We start from the raw sequence: 17568 nt of genomic DNA on the forward strand, positions 1-17568 counted from the left end.
GAGCTGGCTTACCAGGAAAGATCTTAACCTGCGTCTGTCTGGAGCGGGAGAATCATGGTGACTGCCTGACTCGGCTTCTTTCTCCCAGCATTCTGTTCTGTCTACTCCACCTACCTAATTTTCTGTCCTATCAAAGGCCAAGTAGTTTTCTTTATTAACCAATGAAAGCAACAGATAGACAAATGACCCACCTCCATCATGCTGGTGTAGGTGAGGGTCCTCAGGATCACCTTTTTATCCAAACAGGAGGAGGCTTTCAAGGTCTTTGAAGCAGAAGTTGATGCTGAGATTTTCCCTGAAGTATTACTGACATTGGAAAAGATTGTTTTCTCTTATGTTCAGATGTGGTGAAACCAGTTTCACTTTTCTCTTGCCTCTTGAAGAGTGCCAAGACATCAGGGCTGGGAGACAAATGGTTTCCGGACTCTGCAGTGTGGGTCTTTGCAAGTCTCTGATACGAGGCTTGAGGAGCATGCGGGCCTAGAAGCTACTGGTTAATAGAGTGTGCCCCAACTTAGTTAAGTCTGGTCTTTGGCACTGGACCAGGGCTGGGAGGACAGTGACACAGCCTGTCCTTTATAGACAGTGCCTTTGACTGTTGGGACACTGGGGACAGCTCCCTAGGGCTCTTTACCAGAGGCAGGGGAGCTTCTGGTCGGAGAACTGACTGTGCTTCCTGAGTGGTATGAGGAAGCAGAGGTGGAAAGAGGCAAATGGTTTGCGTGGGATACGGTTCAGTAACCCCCAGGCTTTAAGGGAGCATTGGCTTGTGGGACCGAGGAGCCAGGAGAGGTGCAGAAGAAGGTAAGCCATCCGGAGGAGCAGTTTGGTTGGATGAGAGGGTGCAGAGGGGAGATGGTTGGAGCCGTGCTTCCGGAACTGGCGGTCCTGGCTGATTGCCTGGGAAGATAGAGTAGCTGAGGATGCTGTCACAGGAGCTGTAGCAGGCAAAGGAGACACCAAGGCAGCACCGTCTTCCAGGGGAGCCTGAGAGCAGGCAACTGACCTGAGCAGTTGCCGAGGGAATCTGGATGACCCATTGCTGAAAGCCTGGGAGATCAGGTGGCTTCCTGGGGGGCTGTAAGGACACAAGAGTTTAGAGTGTAGCCACGTCCAGCAGGTGAAAAGGAAAGCTTGCTGCCCAGGGTGGAGACCCAAGAAGAGGGACCAGGAATTGAGGGTAATAGATCACCTTTGCGGGATTGTCTGCAGCCTCGTCCTCTCCTCAAAGTCTCTCTGGTCGGTTCTCTGACCTGGAAAAACAGGGTCACACCTCAGAGAGAAGGCAAGTAGAAATAGGAGCACCTTTGAGAAAATATTCAAGGGGCTGCAGAGATGGCTCAGTGGTTAAAAGCACTTGAGAGACCCCTAGAGGACCTTGGATCAGTTCTCAGCATACACATGGTGGCTCACAGTCCCCTGTAGGGACACAAGGCACACAATTCACATTGCTGACCTCTGAAGGCACCAGGCATGTATGTGCTGCACAGATGTACAAGCAGGGAAAACATACACGCAATACAATAAGCAAATATGGAAAACTTTTAAAAAGAAAGAGAAAAAGCACTTAAGAGAACCTGTAGACAAAGAAAGTGGCCCACGAGGACAGCAGGAATGGCCACACCTGTGCAGCCCCGTTTGCAAACCCTCTTGGGAACCCAGCCTACTTCCTTACCTTTTGGGTGTATTTCTTTCTCCACAGTGGTTGTAAAACCAGTTTCACAATCAGGTAGCAGACATAGAGAAGCAGCAACCCCAGCCCACCTAGTAAGGTGTCATTGAGGTCTATAGGATAGGAAGCAGAGCCAAAGGTCAGCCATGTCTCAGCGAGGCTATTCAGAGCTGAGAGAATCTTCTCCATAGTGTAAACAGCATGGCTGCCTGAGGTGACTGAGTCTGAGGCTTCCTGAGTTTGACTGGAGTCCCAGGCCTGCATCACAGAGCAGGGCAGAGTCACAAGGGTTCCTGAGGGTGGGGATGAGGGTGTGTCTCCAGCCCTTCCCCCACCCAAGGAGCTCTTCAGAGCCCTCTGCCCAAGCCTGCTGCTCCCCTCCTCCATCTGCTCCTAACTCACACCTTCCTCCTCTGGGGAACTTTCTGTTTGCTCCACCAGCAACCCAGGTGGTCACCCAACCCTCTTGCTGTTTGGAGAACCTGATTTGGACCTCAGCGGCTCCAGTACCTCATGATGCCTGGAACTTGGCTTTCGCTCAGACATTAACTGCCTGGGACATTAACTGCCTAGGCACTGTAGGATCACCGTAGATGTTAAGTACAGAACGGCCCAAGACGTGAAGTTATTTTATACATATTCTTTTCAAATCAGTTAGTAAATTTTGCATGTGAACCAGCCTGTAATGTCTTTAATTATTTATTTTTTTAAGATTTACTTATGTAAGGTCCGGGTGATGGTGGCGCGCGCCTTTAATCCCAGCACTCGGGAGGCAGAGGCAGGCAGATCTCTGTGAGTTCGAGACCAGCCTGGTCTACAGAGCTAGTTCCAGGACAGGCTCCAAAAGCCACAGAGAAACCCTATCTCGAAAAACCAAAAAATAAAAAAAAATAAAAAAATTTTAAAAAAAGATTTACTTATGTATTATGTATACAGTGTTCTGGCATGTATGCCTGCAGGCCAGAATAGGGCACCAGATCTCACTACAGATGGTTGTGAGCCACCGTGTGGTTGCTGGGAATTGAACTCAGGACCTCTGGAAGAGCGGTCAGTGCTCTTAACCTCTGAGCCATCTTTCCAGCCCCCCTGTAATGTCTTTAATAAGAGGCACAGAATCAAATCAGAAAACTGTCTCCTCATAAATTTGTTGTCCTCCGTTGGACAAATCAGGATATGCGCACATGTCTGTGTGGGGCACAAGACATTCTCAATGTGTACCAAGTTTCATCAGCCAGAAAACAATGGAAAGCTTATTCCCAAGAATACCAGACATTCACTCAGTTTATATTTAGCTTTGTGCTTTAAATTTGGCTTCACGTGGACAAGCTCACAAGAAAGTCAGAACCAAGGTACACCAGAAACAGACTAGGGTGAGTGTGGCCAGCATACAATCTAGTGAAAGAGGTTCGGGTGGAGAAAGTTCAGGAATGTGGGTGTCTTAGTTAGGGTTCACCATTGCTGTGAGGAGACCTGAGTTAGTTGTTGGTGTCTTAGTTAGGGCTCACCATGACCACAACAGCTGTTATAAAAAAAAAAAAAAAACATTTAATTGAGGGTAGCTCACAGTTTCAGAGGTCCAGTCCGTTATAAAAAAAAAAAAAAAAAAACATTTAATTGAGGGTAGCTCACAGTTTCAGAGGTCCAGTCCGTTATGATTAAGATGGGGAACATGGCAGTCTGCAGGCGGACATGGTGCTGGAGCTGAGAGGGCTCCATCTTGCACACAGCAGGAAGTGGACGGACTGTCCCACTGAGTGAAGCTTGAGAAAAGAGACCTCAAAGTTTGCCCCCATGGTGACACACTTCCTCCAATGCATCTACACCTCCTAAGAGTGCCACTCCCTTTGGGGGGCATTTTCTTTCAAATCACCACAGTGGGGCTCATGGCCAGATCAGTTGCAAAAACAGGACTGATCCTAGGACAGGCAGTGTGTACCAGACTGATTTAACAAAAAAATATATGTATATATTGGCTTATATATGTGTATATGTATATATATGTATGTATACGTATATATGCATATATATGCATACATATTATGCCTAAAATAAAACACGGGGTCAGACTCCAGAAGTTTAAACCAACACAAGCTACTTTGTTGTGTAGAAACGAACTTTTTTCTCCCATGTATTTTTACTCTGCTGGCTGCAGTTGTTGCAAAGAACTCTACAAACTGGTAACAGGACAACCTTACAGGCAAGTGCCCAACTAGGCTGGTCATGGAACAGTGCATCCTGGTAGGCAAGCCAGAGGAAGCTCAGGGCCAGCGGGTTTACAGGGAAGGCTGCTGGGACCAGCAAACTGTAGCAAGTCACAGAGTGTGAAAGGCTGGGCACTAGATTGCGCTAAGGACCAGCGCAGGCTTCATAGACAAGGCTGCGGTGGGGGCTCTGTCACATTGGGATTAGCTTAGCGCAGTCTGGGAACAGGGCACTTCTAGATACAGGAGATTGCTCTGCTCAGAGACATTGGGTGAGAGAAACTGCTAAATTAAACCAACATATGTATTTTTAAAACGTCTTAACTTGAAAAATGTAAGTGAAAAAAATGTACTATGTTAGGGAAGAAGTTATGCTTTTATTTCCATAGGAATGAGAGGTTGTTGATTCATTTCAGGTTGATTTGGATCAAGTTTGATCAGGAGGGACCCCTTGAAAATCCTGGCTACAGACACAAAGAAATAAGCCTAGAATCACTACAAAACATGTAACGTGTATTTTACTTGCTCAAACATAACATATCATCTTTGGCTGATGTGTACAAAACACAGTCTATACTTGTACTAATATAGATATGTATGTTACCTTTAAAAGTTTATGTATTTTCAGAACAAGGGGACCAACCACCAATGAAAATGGATGGCCCAGGTGATCCAGCATCTCAAAATGCCTCTGTTACAGTCTCCTCAGAATTCAGCATCCAAAACAGCTTCAAGACTGCTGGCTGAGATGATCCAGTCTCACAGACTACTCCCATCAAGACTTAACAATTATCCTGGTTTTCTCTAGGTTCCCCCAAAGACACCAGTGCCCACAGACAGCAGGAAGGAGTCTAGAGAATGGAGCCCACATTCCAAAGAGATGGGATGTGGGTGGGTTTTGGTTATTCAATGGATTATGGATGTTTGCCATTGTCTCCTTCACAGCTTACTCTCAGCCAGGCCTGCCTGAGTGAGTCACGAAACTCCGAAACTCGGAAGCAACTGCAAACACAGGCAGGGAGAGTCTCTGTATAGGTAGAGTAGGAAGAAGTCAGGGTCGATAATAATGACGTAACTGATGGTAAGGGAGTAAAGATCGACTCTCCTTGGGCACCAAAACAGTACCCTGGCTTGTCCAAGGGTTTATGTATGTCTAGAGCATAATCAAAGCCTTAGTGCAGCTGATGTTCATTAGCTGCCAGGAATGATGGTATAACTCATATCCAAGAATACAGGAGTCAATAAAACACATTTAATATTTATATCAGTTTTGTGATTTGACTCTGTCTGTTGGACTAAAGACTAAAATGAGAACATTTACTAGTGCATATTCACAAAGATAAATAGGCAGAGGGAATAACCATGCCTCAGGTGGTCCGTATATGAGGACATGAGTCCCCAAGGCTATCAACGTCTGAGCGAAAGCCAAGTTCCAGGCACCATGAGGTACTGGAGCCGCTGAGGTCCAAATCAGGTTCTCCAAACAGCAAGAGGGTTGGGTGACCACCTGGGTTGCTGGTGGAGCAAACAGAAAGTTCCCCAGAGGAGGAAGGTGTGAGGTAGGAGCAGATGGAGGAGGGGAGCAGCAGGCTTGGGCAGAGGGCTCTGAAGAGCTCCTTGGGTGGGGGAAGGGCTGGAGACACACCCTCATCCCCACCCTCAGGAACCCTTGTGACTCTGCCCTGCTCTGTGATGCAGGCCTGGGACTCCAGTCAAACTCAGGAAGCCTCAGACTCAGTCACCTCAGGCAGCCATGCTGTTTACACTATGGAGAAGATTCTCTCAGCTCTGAATAGCCTCGCTGAGACATGGCTGACCTTTGGCTCAGCTTCCTATCATATAGACCTCAACGACACCTTACTAGGTGGGCTGGGGTTGCTGCTTCTCTATGTCTGCTACCTGATAGTGAAACTGGTTTTACAACCACTGTGGAGAAAGAAATACACCCAAAAGGTAAGGAAGTAGGCTGGGTTCCCAAGAGACAGAGTCTTCGTTGGTGAGCTACACATCTGTTCACTGGCTATGAGATGAGCTTGACTGTCAGAGGGGTGTCTGAGATGGAACACTGAGGAGAGGGGAGGGGAGGGGAAGGGATGGGGCTGGAAGGGAGGGGAGAGGAGGGGAATGGAAGGGACGAAAGGGGAAAGGAGGGGAGGGGAGGGGAAGAGAGAGAAAGATGGGGAGGCAGAGGAGGGGAGGGGGCTGGAAGGGAGGGGAGAGGAGGGGAATGGAAGGGACGAAAGGGGAAAGGAGGGGAGGGGAGGGGAGGAGAAGAGAGAGAAAGATGGGGAGGCAGAGGAGGGGAGGGAAGGAGAAGGGAGGGAAGGGGAGGAGAAGGGAGGGGAGGGGAGGAGAAGGGAGGGGAGAAGAGAGGAGAGGAGAGGAGAGGAGAGAGGAAGACAGGGGAGGGAAGAGGAGGTGTGGGGAGGAGAAGAGACCACTGTTCTAGGAGGTCTTCAGAGGGATGCAGGGAGGACTGAGCTTTCTGTCTGGGACCCATCTGTGTGTGGCTGAAGTTTCCAGGACAAAGTACAAAACTGGTCCTGGTGGCTTGGCTACAGCCTTTTGCTCTCAGAGTGAGACCAGCCTCTCCTGACACGTGATCCCACGTTCCATCCCCACATCGTGTGTCCTTTCCCCTTCCTTCTTCCACGTTGAACTGGTCAGGATCCCAGTGCTGAATGTTGGTGATGTCTCTGAAGAGAACATGGTACCCAGTCCTTGGCCCCAGGACTCAAGCTTTAGTAGGAGCACAGGTGTAACCTCTGTCCTCAGTTGTCCTTTAGTTTTCCAATGGAGGACAGTGAGAATAGCTAGTCACCTTCGCAGTTAATCCTGGGACAAGCATCTCACTCTGCAGAGGACCTCGGGGTGTGCCTGGGTAGTGGAGGTCTGGACATCTTAGAGAGAAGTAAAGCCAGGAAGTCCCACACACTCATTCTACCCTTGTGTTAACAGCTGCAGGAGAAAGCCAAGGAAACCGGGGCGGCTCTTAAAGGTAGGTGTCTGCCTTTGACCTCGTCTTCCCAGGTTCCCCAGCATGTCCTTTCCATAAAGTTAGAAGTCTCTGACCCGAGGATGTCACTTGCTATACATGCTCCCCTCGTCAGGAAAGAGAAACTCATATGAAGACAGTCAGACCCAAGAAAGTTCTCTGAGTGCCCCTCCATCCCGTCAGGCTTATGAAGCAGGGACAGTCCTGGACAGTGGGCACTGTCCCTCGGGGCTCCTGTGGGATGCGGAGGAGGGTGTGCTGCTGCTTGGGGCATAGGCTATGTCCCCTGATGCTGTGTTCGGTGCTTCATTCCTGAGAGCTCAGACCTGAAGGGAGCCACTGACCAGCGTTTCCTGCTGTGGTTTTGAGTTTCACGTGAGGCCACAGGTGGAGGGATTTGCAAATGGGGCTGCGCAGGTGTGGCCATTCTGAGTGTCCTCGTGGTGCTGAGTGCTTTCAGGAGTGACTAGCCTCCATGTTTTCTTCTAACTTCACTCCATTTCACCTAGTCCATGGTCTTGCTTTTTTAAGGTGATGGAACTCGCCAGAGAGCAGAGGAGAGAGGGGAGCTGCAGACAACCCAGCAAAGGTGATCCTTTTATGCCTCTCCTGGTCCCTTGGCCCACATATCCCACGCTTCCCAGGAATCCAATGCATCCTGTCCTTGTCAGTGGAGGAGTAGATGTGGGAACAGGGCATGGGAGGAGGGTATAGAGAGCCACAGATGGGGCAACGTGAAGGGACACCCCGGGTGTCTGCACTCTGACTAGGCGAACAGGCCCTCGTTTCCACAGGCTGATCCCAATTGTAGCTTGAACCTCTTCTCTCCAGCAGACCCTTGGGAGAGCTGGATGATGCCTTTCACAGTGGACCGCGACATCCAGATTCTCTCTTCAGCGAGAGTCCCAGAAGCGCCAGCAAAGTCAGTTCTCTGCTCTCCCAGGCCACCCCCGAAGACGGCACTGCCGCTCCATCCTGCTTGGCTTCCACAGCTCCTGTGACAGAGGGCTCACTTGTTCTGTCCCCTCAGTTCACAGTGAGCCAGCCAGGACGTCCAGCACTGGCCATTCCACCGAGCCCTTCCAGTCTCTCTCCGTTTGCTCCCCTAGAGAACTTGCTTTCTCCCACACTGCTGGGTGACTTTCTGATACCGGAGCCAACGCCTCCCTTGAGCCCTGAATTTTTCCTGGACTCTACCCCACCCTATACACTTGCCTCTTTGACTCTTCCAACAGAAGAAGCACAGGACTCAGAAGTGGTCTTCCCACCGGAAGCCACTAGATCTCTGGTAAGCAGACCCAGTGAGGTGTCTGTTAATGTCCCAATAACCACAGGCACTGGCGATGAAAGACAGCCAGCGCCAGACTCCTCCCAGCCGCGGCCTGCCGCTGATGAGCTGTTATCTTCCGATTTGGCACACTCCTTTAACCAACCTCTCCCAGACCCCTACGCTTCTCAAGTCCCCTTGTGGGGAGGCCGTCTAGAGTCTGGAAACTTCTTGGCTCCTGACTCTGATGCCCTGGTACGACTCAAAAGGCAGGACAGAAAAGGGGGTGACTTCCATACCACAAGCGATCCAGAGAACAATGAAGGTTTTATAAAATCACCCCATTCTTTGGAGAAGCCGTCCTCATCAGAACCATCGGCTAACCCGCAGGCTTTGCCAGCCTCTCATTTGGCAATCAGCAAAAGCAAGCACATGTACCAGCAGGTCCCTCAATCCAAGACCTCTGGAGACGATGCAGAGTCTAAACCCTCCCAGCTCTTCTGGGGTCCCCCCTCTCTACACAGCGAGGCCTTGCATCCCACCACTCCTGCCGAGAGTGACCGTTCCCCAACACCTGTCTACTTTAACAGTATGGCTGAAGCCTCCGTTGCCATTACTCTCCCCACAGCTCCTCTGGTGACTGAAAGCCAGCCACAGACCTGGCTACAGACACAGTCCAGATCGCATTCCCAAGCTGACCCTCGCACTGAGTCTCAAACTCAGCCTCAACCCCACACCCCGGTCTTGGTTTGGACACATTCTCCTCATTCCCAGCTTAAAGTCTGTGGGGTGCAATTTCACAGAACTCAGGGAGCACAACCTCTCGGTCCGTCTGAAACACAGCGTCTGGAATACAACATCTTGAAAAAGGAGCAGGAGAAAGTGTGGGGTTTACCCTCTGTGGTCAAAAAATCCCAGGATACTTTTTGTCCCCCACCTCCCAAGCCCTCATTGGTGAGCCGGTCCTTCAAGTCCCAAACTCCCAGGCCCATCCTTCTTGGAGACTTTCCCCTCACTAAGGAGCTTCGTAAGAAACTGGAGCACCACCTCCGGAAGAGACTCATTCAGCACCGCTGGGGCCTGCCGCACAGGATCAATGAGTCCCTGTCACTAATGTACCCTCAGTCAGAGCTGATGGAGCCCTTGGCGTCAGGGAGGAGTTGTGGCCTCTCCTGGATCTCTCTCTTTAAGTATCGAGGCAGCATGGAGTCCTATGCCACAGTACTCAGTGGATCTGGAAAGTCTCGCAATAGTACCTCCGAGAGTCATCCCCTAGCACGGACGGAGGTCAAAGCACAGACATACAGTCAAGATACTGGCCAAGAAGACCATCTGCAGAATAACTTCTGGGAGGCCCCAAGGAACAGTCTAGCATCTGCTTTGAAGACAGACCAGGAGCATCTTGCTGGGAGCCGGTCAGACCAACTCTCAAGTCTCTCACTGGTGAGCCAGTGTCAGAAAAGGATTGAAAAGGCACTGGAAGAACACTTCCACAAGAAAGCTCAAGAAATCCGCAAGGGTCAGATGCCCAGCACTGTGGAGAAATCCTGGCGCTCTATCAACAAGCCACAGCCTCCACCTGAGACAACCCCCGGGCAACTGAAAGATCTGGCACCGTTGGCAGGCGAGGAAGACGCACTGATAGAATACCAGCATGGTTTGTTGCTCAGTCAGAGCAAAGAAAAGGTCTTGGAAGAACACATTAAAACCTTCGGCAGGAAGATGACACTCGGTCTTCCCCAAAGAGTCGAGGAACCCCTAGAGTCCTACATGACACGAGCAGAACCACCTCATTACTTCTCTCAGTTCCACATTCACCCCCACACCGTAGCTGGAATGGAGCCCGGCCAGTCCTCCAGGTTCCTGCAAAGACACCCGAGTGGAGACGGGATGAGGACAGTGAATGCCGTGCCCACCCGAGGAAGCTGTCTTTCTGCTTCCTCACCTGTGGGCAACATAGAGCCGGCCTCTGAGCACAAGAAAGGTGTTGTAGACAAACACCTCAGCACAGCTCAAAGTGACAGAGAGCCGATCCAGTCCTGGATACCCAGTACGGTAGACAAAAGTAGCCTGCAACAGTCTGGATCAAACAGACAGAGCCCAGAGCTGCCCGTGAGACCAGACGGGCCAACAGATGAGACACTGGCTTCCAGCACCGAGACACGGGGGCCTCAGGGGCAAAGGAGGAGCTGGAGAGATGGCTCCATGACTGAGGGGACCACAGAGCTACTCAAGGGACAGAAACGCCCTGGTCTTCACCCACAGTCCCCGAAGATCTTGACTGTCCCCCAAGACACATGCTCCCCAGGGAGCCATGGGAATCCATGTCAAGCCATGCAGGGAATATCAGTTCCCCACAACCCTGAAACATTTGATCCTAAAAGTCGAGTGTCCAGAGGAGTCGTGTTGCCCTCAGAGAGGGGGCTTCACATCCAGGCCACGGGCGTGCCTCACGTGTCCTCGGCCTCAGAAGAAATGACTTCCAAATGCCAGGGCCCCTCCGGTGGGGACAAGACAGCTTCTCAGGTGCTGCGGGTGTACTTGCCCACTGTGGGAGTCAGCATGGAGCCGGGACAAGGTCCCTGGTTCCCCCCACGTTCCTCTAGCAAGTGCCGGAGTCAGGCGTGTTCCCCAGCTGCCAAGGGAGTGTCCCCACCGGCAGCCAAGTCAGGAAAATTTGATGGAGGAGATGCAAGCTTAGGGTCATCCCAAACCAGAGGGAAGAGGCACTCTATTCAGGCCAGGGCACCAAAGGAAACACACGGACACACATCTTCCCTGGCACTGTCACCTAAGGGGCAGCCTCCGGAAAATCAATTCACCAACCAGGTGAAGTGCTTCTGGCAGTGGATGTCCCCTGGGAGAAAACACAAAGGTCAGGAAAAGTCCCTGGCCAAGGGCAACTCCTCATCACCATCTGGGAAGGGCAAAAGCCTCGTCAAAGAGAGATGTGAGTTTTTTGGGAACATTGAAGCTCAGAGTTGTGTGAGAGACCCTGGGGTGATCCTCAGAAAACAGCTAGGGCACAGGCATGGGACAGTCATCCCCTGTCCCCAGGCCACTGGGCCTTCCCTCAAAGGGTCTGAAGAAACTCGGCAGGCCCAGGCAGGGCCTGTCAAGAGGCATCACTCCCGCAGCCAAGCTGCCCACTCTCAAGTGCAAAGGGTTGGGTCCTGCAGCCCAGAACGAGGGCAGACAACCCTCAAGAGATATGGCATTGCAGGAAAAGCTGAGGTGGTGGAGACCTCCTCCATACGTGCCTCACAGGGAACCCGAGTCCCGCCCAAATCAACTCTGTAGGCGTCAAGCCTGGCAGGGTGTCCGGGCTGCCCTTCTCCGCATTGAAAGCAATGTTGGGAGGTCTGCTTCCATTACCCAAACAAAATGCTTGTCCAGATTTCCCAGGGACTATGTTTTCTACCCAACAATAATTTTTTCTTTGCTGACAGTATTGATTTTCCCAATAAATTTGCTGAAAATGTGTGTGTATGTGTATGTGTATATATGTTTGTACCAGAGCTGGACTTAGGGCTTCAGCTTTTACTTTCTGCCTCTTTGTGCTTCTTCCAAAAGACTCGCTATTTCCTGAGATTCCCTTTAAAGGATCTCAGGATCCTTTATCCACATACCAAGAAGAGATTCTTCATTCCCTTCTCTTCAGGGGAGGTAGCTTTGCTCTCAACCCTGTCTGTTAGCTCACAATTTTCCTCCCAGACCTTCTCTGTGTTCTTGAGACCAGGATCCCCCTAGCGTGAAGTAACAAGGCAGGGAAGTTTCTCCGAGGGACAGATGTCAGTGCTCACATGTCATGGTGCAAGCCTTCCTTAAGTTTCCCCCTATTGCTGCAAAGGAGCCTATGCGATTAAGGAAGAAAATCTAGATTGCTTAAACCAAGCCCTAGGAGCACCTTGTTAAGGTCATTGGATTACTGGTGGGGCAAGGAGTGGAGCATGCTGCATGGAGTTGGTTAAAAGGGAGACGGGGACATTTGTGTGGACTAGATTCAGGTAAGACATTCGGAGGATTGGAGGGCCAGGGTGTGTACTGGGGAGAAGCGAATGTGTCATACTGCACGAACTAAAGTGGGGACCAGAGCGGCCCCACACACCACTTGGCAGTAAGTATTGTATTGAGAAGAGAAGCATGGCTTGGTGGCCGTCTAGGGTGAGCCAGGAGATAACGTGGGCTGCCCAGTCCAGAAAGAGTTAACTTGCGTGATTTGGGAAAGAGTAAACTGGGTAGACAAGCCTGGGTTGGGAGGCTGCAGGCATGAGGGGGCCCTGCCCTTCAGGATGGTAGAATTTCCACACCGTTCACTGAAAGGATATCTGAAGAGGTAAAAACAGGAAATAGGGACTAAACCAGGCCTGGGGGCCAGTGGGACTGGTTTGATGGAGGCTTAGCTCTTCCTCAGACTCCACCTCTTAGGACAGGACAAACATCAAAATGTGGCCCTCAGTGGGATGACTCCAAGACTTGTGGGTAGGCAGAAGCTGGAGGTACAAGCAAGATGGTGTTTGAGGAGGCAGAAGGACATACAAAAGCACCCAGGACAAGGAGGCTAGCAACCATACTGAAATCAAGTAAGAGACCACCTTGGCCCAGCAGCCTCTTCTCAAGTCCACATCCCGAGGTCACAGAGGCCTTCCTGGCCCTCACTCGAGGCTAGTCCTCTGCCTACACCCACAGCCGCCGCCACCTCACAGCGCACAGGTGTGCTTTGAAGGCATCTCCACCTAGGATGTTACCTATTCAGCTGGGTGGACTTGAGTCACTAGGTAAGCAGATTTTGTCTGGAAGGGACCAAGTCAGAGCCCCACCTCTCCAGCAAAGTGTCTGCATCGAGACCTTAGTCTTTTCTTCAGAAGAGGGTGGACTGACAACCGTTTCCGTTTTGAAAGTCATTCTAAGATCAACTCTTCAGAGCCCTAGGTTTCCCTATGTAGAGCTTTGCAGGCCCATTTCTCTCCCCCGCTCTCTCTCTGGTTTCTTGAGGTGGGGGTCTCACAATCCTGGAACTCCCTACATAGACCAGGCTGGTCTCAAATTCACAGAGATCGGCCTGCCTCTGCCTCATGTGCTGGGATTAAAGGTGTGTACTACCATTGCCCTGCCCTCATAGGCCCATTTTCAGGGAAAGGATTGGGCTCAAATCTGATAATTCTTTGCTTTTCTACCGAAATAAATGGCATTTAAGGGCACTATAAATACAAGCTGACAAGTTGTAGTGTGTGTGTGTATATTATGTGTGTGTATGTGTGGTGTGTGTGTGCACGCATGTGTTCTAAAGTGAGCTGAGCAACTGATCTGGGTGTCAGTGTATACTGTAGTCTGGCAGGCCAGGTGGCTTTGGCATAGGGTAAGTTGGTAGCCTGTCACTATGGTGTCACTAGTGGGAGACAGGAGACTAGGCAGTCTGGCAGATTTGCTAGCCACAAATGGGGAATGTGAGATTGACTGTCAACCGCCGTGGACCAGGGGGAGGTTGGGGAATGGCGATGGAGGAATGATATAGAAGGGCTGGCCACAGGGCAGTGGACTGGGATGAGTCCAGAGACAAGGGAAGCCAGCCAGCCAGCCAGGTAAGGATCAACTGCAGAGCCAGACAAGAAGGCTACCTTAGGGTAAGACAGGCAACAGGTAACACTAGAGCATGTTACGGAATGGGACATGCTTGGTGGAATAGTCAGGTATAGGTCAAGTGAGGATGAATAGGGTAAGAGGGGGAACAGAAAGGTTACGGGCCAGGCAACAGCAGACCGGGTGAGGGGGGAGAACGGGTGTCCATGTGGGCTAGGATGAGCTATGGAACAGAGCAGCTAACAGGCAGAGGCGGTGAGCTGGAGAACCTGCACTGCCGTGTGGATTAATGCAAACCAGAAATGGGAAAACCGCCAACTCAGGTAGAGGCAGGCTAGGAAGAGCTGGGAGAAAATGCCCATCAGCTGACTGTGACGCAAAGGGCTAGGCTGAGCAGGTAAGTGGGCATGGGAGACAAGCGGGATGTTACCTGGGCACACTGGGTAGACCAGGTTACAGCAGATCTGTAGCAGGGTCTACAGTGCCCTTGATGGAGTGGGGTAACGTGAGAAGAGCAGAACGGCACCCAGCACCATAGACGGCAGTCAGAGCAGGGGAGCCAGGCTGGTTGCAGGCCACACTGGGTATGTGTGAGACTGCAGTGATGTGGCTGTATAGCTGGGTGACTTGGGCAATCAGGCAGCCTAGCAAACAGACCACGCCGAGGTAATCTGGGCAAATGCCCAGCTGGTATACCGGCTAGTTGGCCATGCAAGAGGATGCACTGGGAAATGGCTTGTGGAGCGAGCTGCAGTGAGTGGAGACAACCGGACTGAGAGACTTGGGAGGCCTGCGCAGATTGCCTGGGGAGCAGGGCTAGGATCTTCGGGGGGTAGTCCCGCTGACAGAACAGGAGTCAGCTGCTGTGTTAGCATCAACTGGTCAGGTTGGCAGGGCAAGACAACGTGAGTGAGGGTAATTCTAGGCTGACAGACCAGGCAGACATCGTTACCAGGGTTGGTTAGAAGCCTGGAAGAATGTTGTGGAGATGTGCTGGCTGATTTTTGTCAGCCTGACACAGACTCAAGTCATCTGAGAGAGGGAACCTCAGCTAAGAAAATGCTTCTTCCATAAGATGGGTCTGTAGGCAGGCCTGTAGGCGTTTTCTGGTTTCATGACGGATGGGGATAGTCCTGGGCTGGTGGGCCTGGGTTCTATAAGAAAGCAGGCTGAGCAAGCCATGAGGAGCAAGCCAGGAAACAGCACCCCTCCATGGCCTCATGCTCTTGCCTCTAGATTCCCACTCGGTTTAAGTTCCTGCTTTGACTTGTAACTTGGAGTGTGTAAGTCAGATAAACCCTCTCCTCTCCAGGTTGGCTTTGGTCATGTTTCATCCCACCAAGAGGAACCAGAACCATGGTTAGTTGGGGAAATGGGCATGCGGCAGGTCAGGTGCAGCCCCGTTGCCATGCAGCACTGGGTGGCATCACCGTGTGTACTTCATAGCCCATGGAGGAAGGCATGTCATGTCAGACGATGGCCCGCACTGGTAGGACGGCCATATGTAAATTCTGACCCTGGCGGTAATGAGCTACACAACACCAAAATCAGCCCCTCAAGATACTGCTAGGGTGGCACTGGGCAGGAAGGTACAGATGTCTGGGGACGCTGGGGTCAATAGGTGTCATCCCTTTGAGCAGCAATCTCCTTCCTCTCTCTGTCACGCGTTCTTACTCAAATACGCATACATCTCTCTTATTCTTGGTTCTGAGAGGAAGGTGACCACTCAGGAAATGTTTAGCTGGCAGCAGGGTGACGATTTTCTCGGGGAGTATCGTCAGTCTACAGTGTAAAGACGGAGCAGAACTGTTTTCCTGGGTGGTTTTCCAGTGGACACATCTCAGTGGCAAAGATGGAACGGCATGATTTCCCAGGGCCGTCGAGCAGCACCCGCCAGCCTGTGTGAGCAGCATCTACTGTGGTGGATCCTTCCCATCCAGTCATCTGAGCAAAGGCCCCAAACATGCTGTTTCCTGAAAGCCAACAAAGGAGACCTCTGCTCTCAAGGATAGGAAAGCGGGGGTGGGGGGTGGGGGAGGCTTCCACACACTGGCAATAAGGATCAGCTGAGAGTTAATCGCACCCAAGGCACCTGACGTCCATTCTTAACAAGAGCCCCAGGAGCCTGGCAGTGGTGGTGCACACCTTTGATCCCAGCTAAGGTAGGCGAATCTTTGAGTTCAAGGCCAGCCTGGCCAACAGAGGGAGTTCAGGACAGCCAAGTCTGCCCGCCCTATCTCAAAAAAAAAAAAAAAAAAGAAAAGAAAAGAAAAGAAAAGAAATAAAGAAAGAAATAAAGAGAGAAAGAAAAAAGAAAACAAAAACAGGAAAAAACTAAGAGTCCAGGGAACCAGGCCACCTCTCAGAGGAACACGGGAGCGGGGAGCCGGGGCGGGCACTGGTGTATGGTGAACGTTGAATTAACCCAGGCTTTCTCGGAACACAAGCCCCATGTCACCTGCAGTCTACAGCATCCACAGCACACACACTGTGCACACAAAGGACACTACATCAGAACGTTTATTGGGGGCGATCAATACCATTAATAAGAGACAGATTATTTCTGGGGAAGAAGAAAACCTTTTCCATTGAAATTCTGAGCCAGGATTTTCTGTTCACATAATCGGGACAAGTCAGTTCCTACAGCAAAGGGCGGTGCCGTCTGAGGAAGTTGCCCAGCTCTCCTTGAAATGACGTTTCCAAGCAGCTCTGGACCCCTGTAGGGTGCGGGCGGGTTAGGCTGTGAAAACACACTTTTCTGGGACTGGCTGACCCTGTCTTCGGCCCATCTCTTTTGACCAACGACGGCAGTGGCTTGGTTGTAGGGCCTGGGGCTCGGCGCTTCAGGGTAGGTTGCTTGGCGCTGGAACGGACTCCCCTGGGCTGGCTCTGCCGGGACCCAAGACTGACTCTTTGGCTTCGTTATCACAGGTTTGGAAGAGAGAAGGGCACAGGATGGCGCATGGTGTCCGCAGCACTTTGCCTGTGCCCTAGTTGCTCCTTGGAGACCTTCCCTGGGTCTCTCATGGCTTTCTGAGCTATAGCAGTCCCAGGAATGGTAGCTCTCCCTTTAAATAGTGCTGGGTCCTGCCCTGGTGATGGTGGGGAAGAGCTGTCTCTGTGGTTTTCCCATCATGCTCTTGATCCTCCCCCCCTTGTTCATATGGCCCCTCCTCCCTCTCTTCAACCGGACTCTGGGACTGCAGATCTCTGTGTCTGCTTCCATCAGTTACTGGATGAAGGTTCTATGATGCCAATTCTTGATGCCTTTGCAGTTCAGTGGCATGCAGGGTGACAGCTGAGGACCTAGTCTCATGTGGAGACTGTCATTCTCTGAGTGTTTCTCATGCCCAGTTTTTTCGTTTGTTTTTTGTTTTGTTTTAATGTGGGCTCAGGGATTGAACTTGGGCCCTCGTGCTTGAGCAGTGAACCCCTTCCCAACCAGCTCATCTCCCAGCCCCGGGTTTTTAAATTAGTATTTTTGATCGCTATTCCATGTATTCAGTCCTAAGTCAGGGCACCCCTTCAGTGACGAAGGTTACACCTTTTAAAGGATTATGAACTCAAAGAGCTTCTTGTAGTGTTTGGGGGATGTGTGTGCGTGTGTGTGTGTGTGTGTGTGTGTGTGTGTGTGTGCATATGTGTGTATGGGCACATGTGTGTTCAGGTATATGCATGCTGAGAGTCAGAGGTTAATATTTTTGTCTTCTATTACTTTCCATTTTAAAAATTTAATGTTTTATTTAATATTCATACATATATACAATGTGTTTGAATCTTATCCACCCTCCATCTTCTCCAACTTCATCCTTGTGTTCTCTCTCTTCTGTCTCTCTCTCTCCCTCCCCTCCCT

The 17568-nt window shown here is 51.0% G+C and overlaps 1 protein-coding gene across 1 annotated transcript; it reads left to right on the plus strand.

The window, feature by feature from the left end:
* Positions 1-5640: 5640 nt before the first annotated feature.
* Positions 5641-11435, plus strand: LOC101978916 (spermatogenesis-associated protein 31D3-like). Its single transcript, XM_005355339.1, has 3 exons — positions 5641-5834; positions 6247-6280; positions 7680-11435. The coding sequence occupies exons 1-3, from the start codon at positions 5641-5643 to the stop codon at positions 11433-11435; spliced, it is 3984 nt and encodes a 1327-aa protein (XP_005355396.1).
* Positions 11436-17568: the final 6133 nt, after the last annotated feature.

The sequence above is a fragment of the Microtus ochrogaster genome, chromosome 16 (genome assembly GCF_000317375.1).
Source record: "Microtus ochrogaster isolate Prairie Vole_2 chromosome 16, MicOch1.0, whole genome shotgun sequence".
In the NCBI taxonomy this organism is placed as follows: Eukaryota; Metazoa; Chordata; class Mammalia; order Rodentia; family Cricetidae; genus Microtus; species Microtus ochrogaster.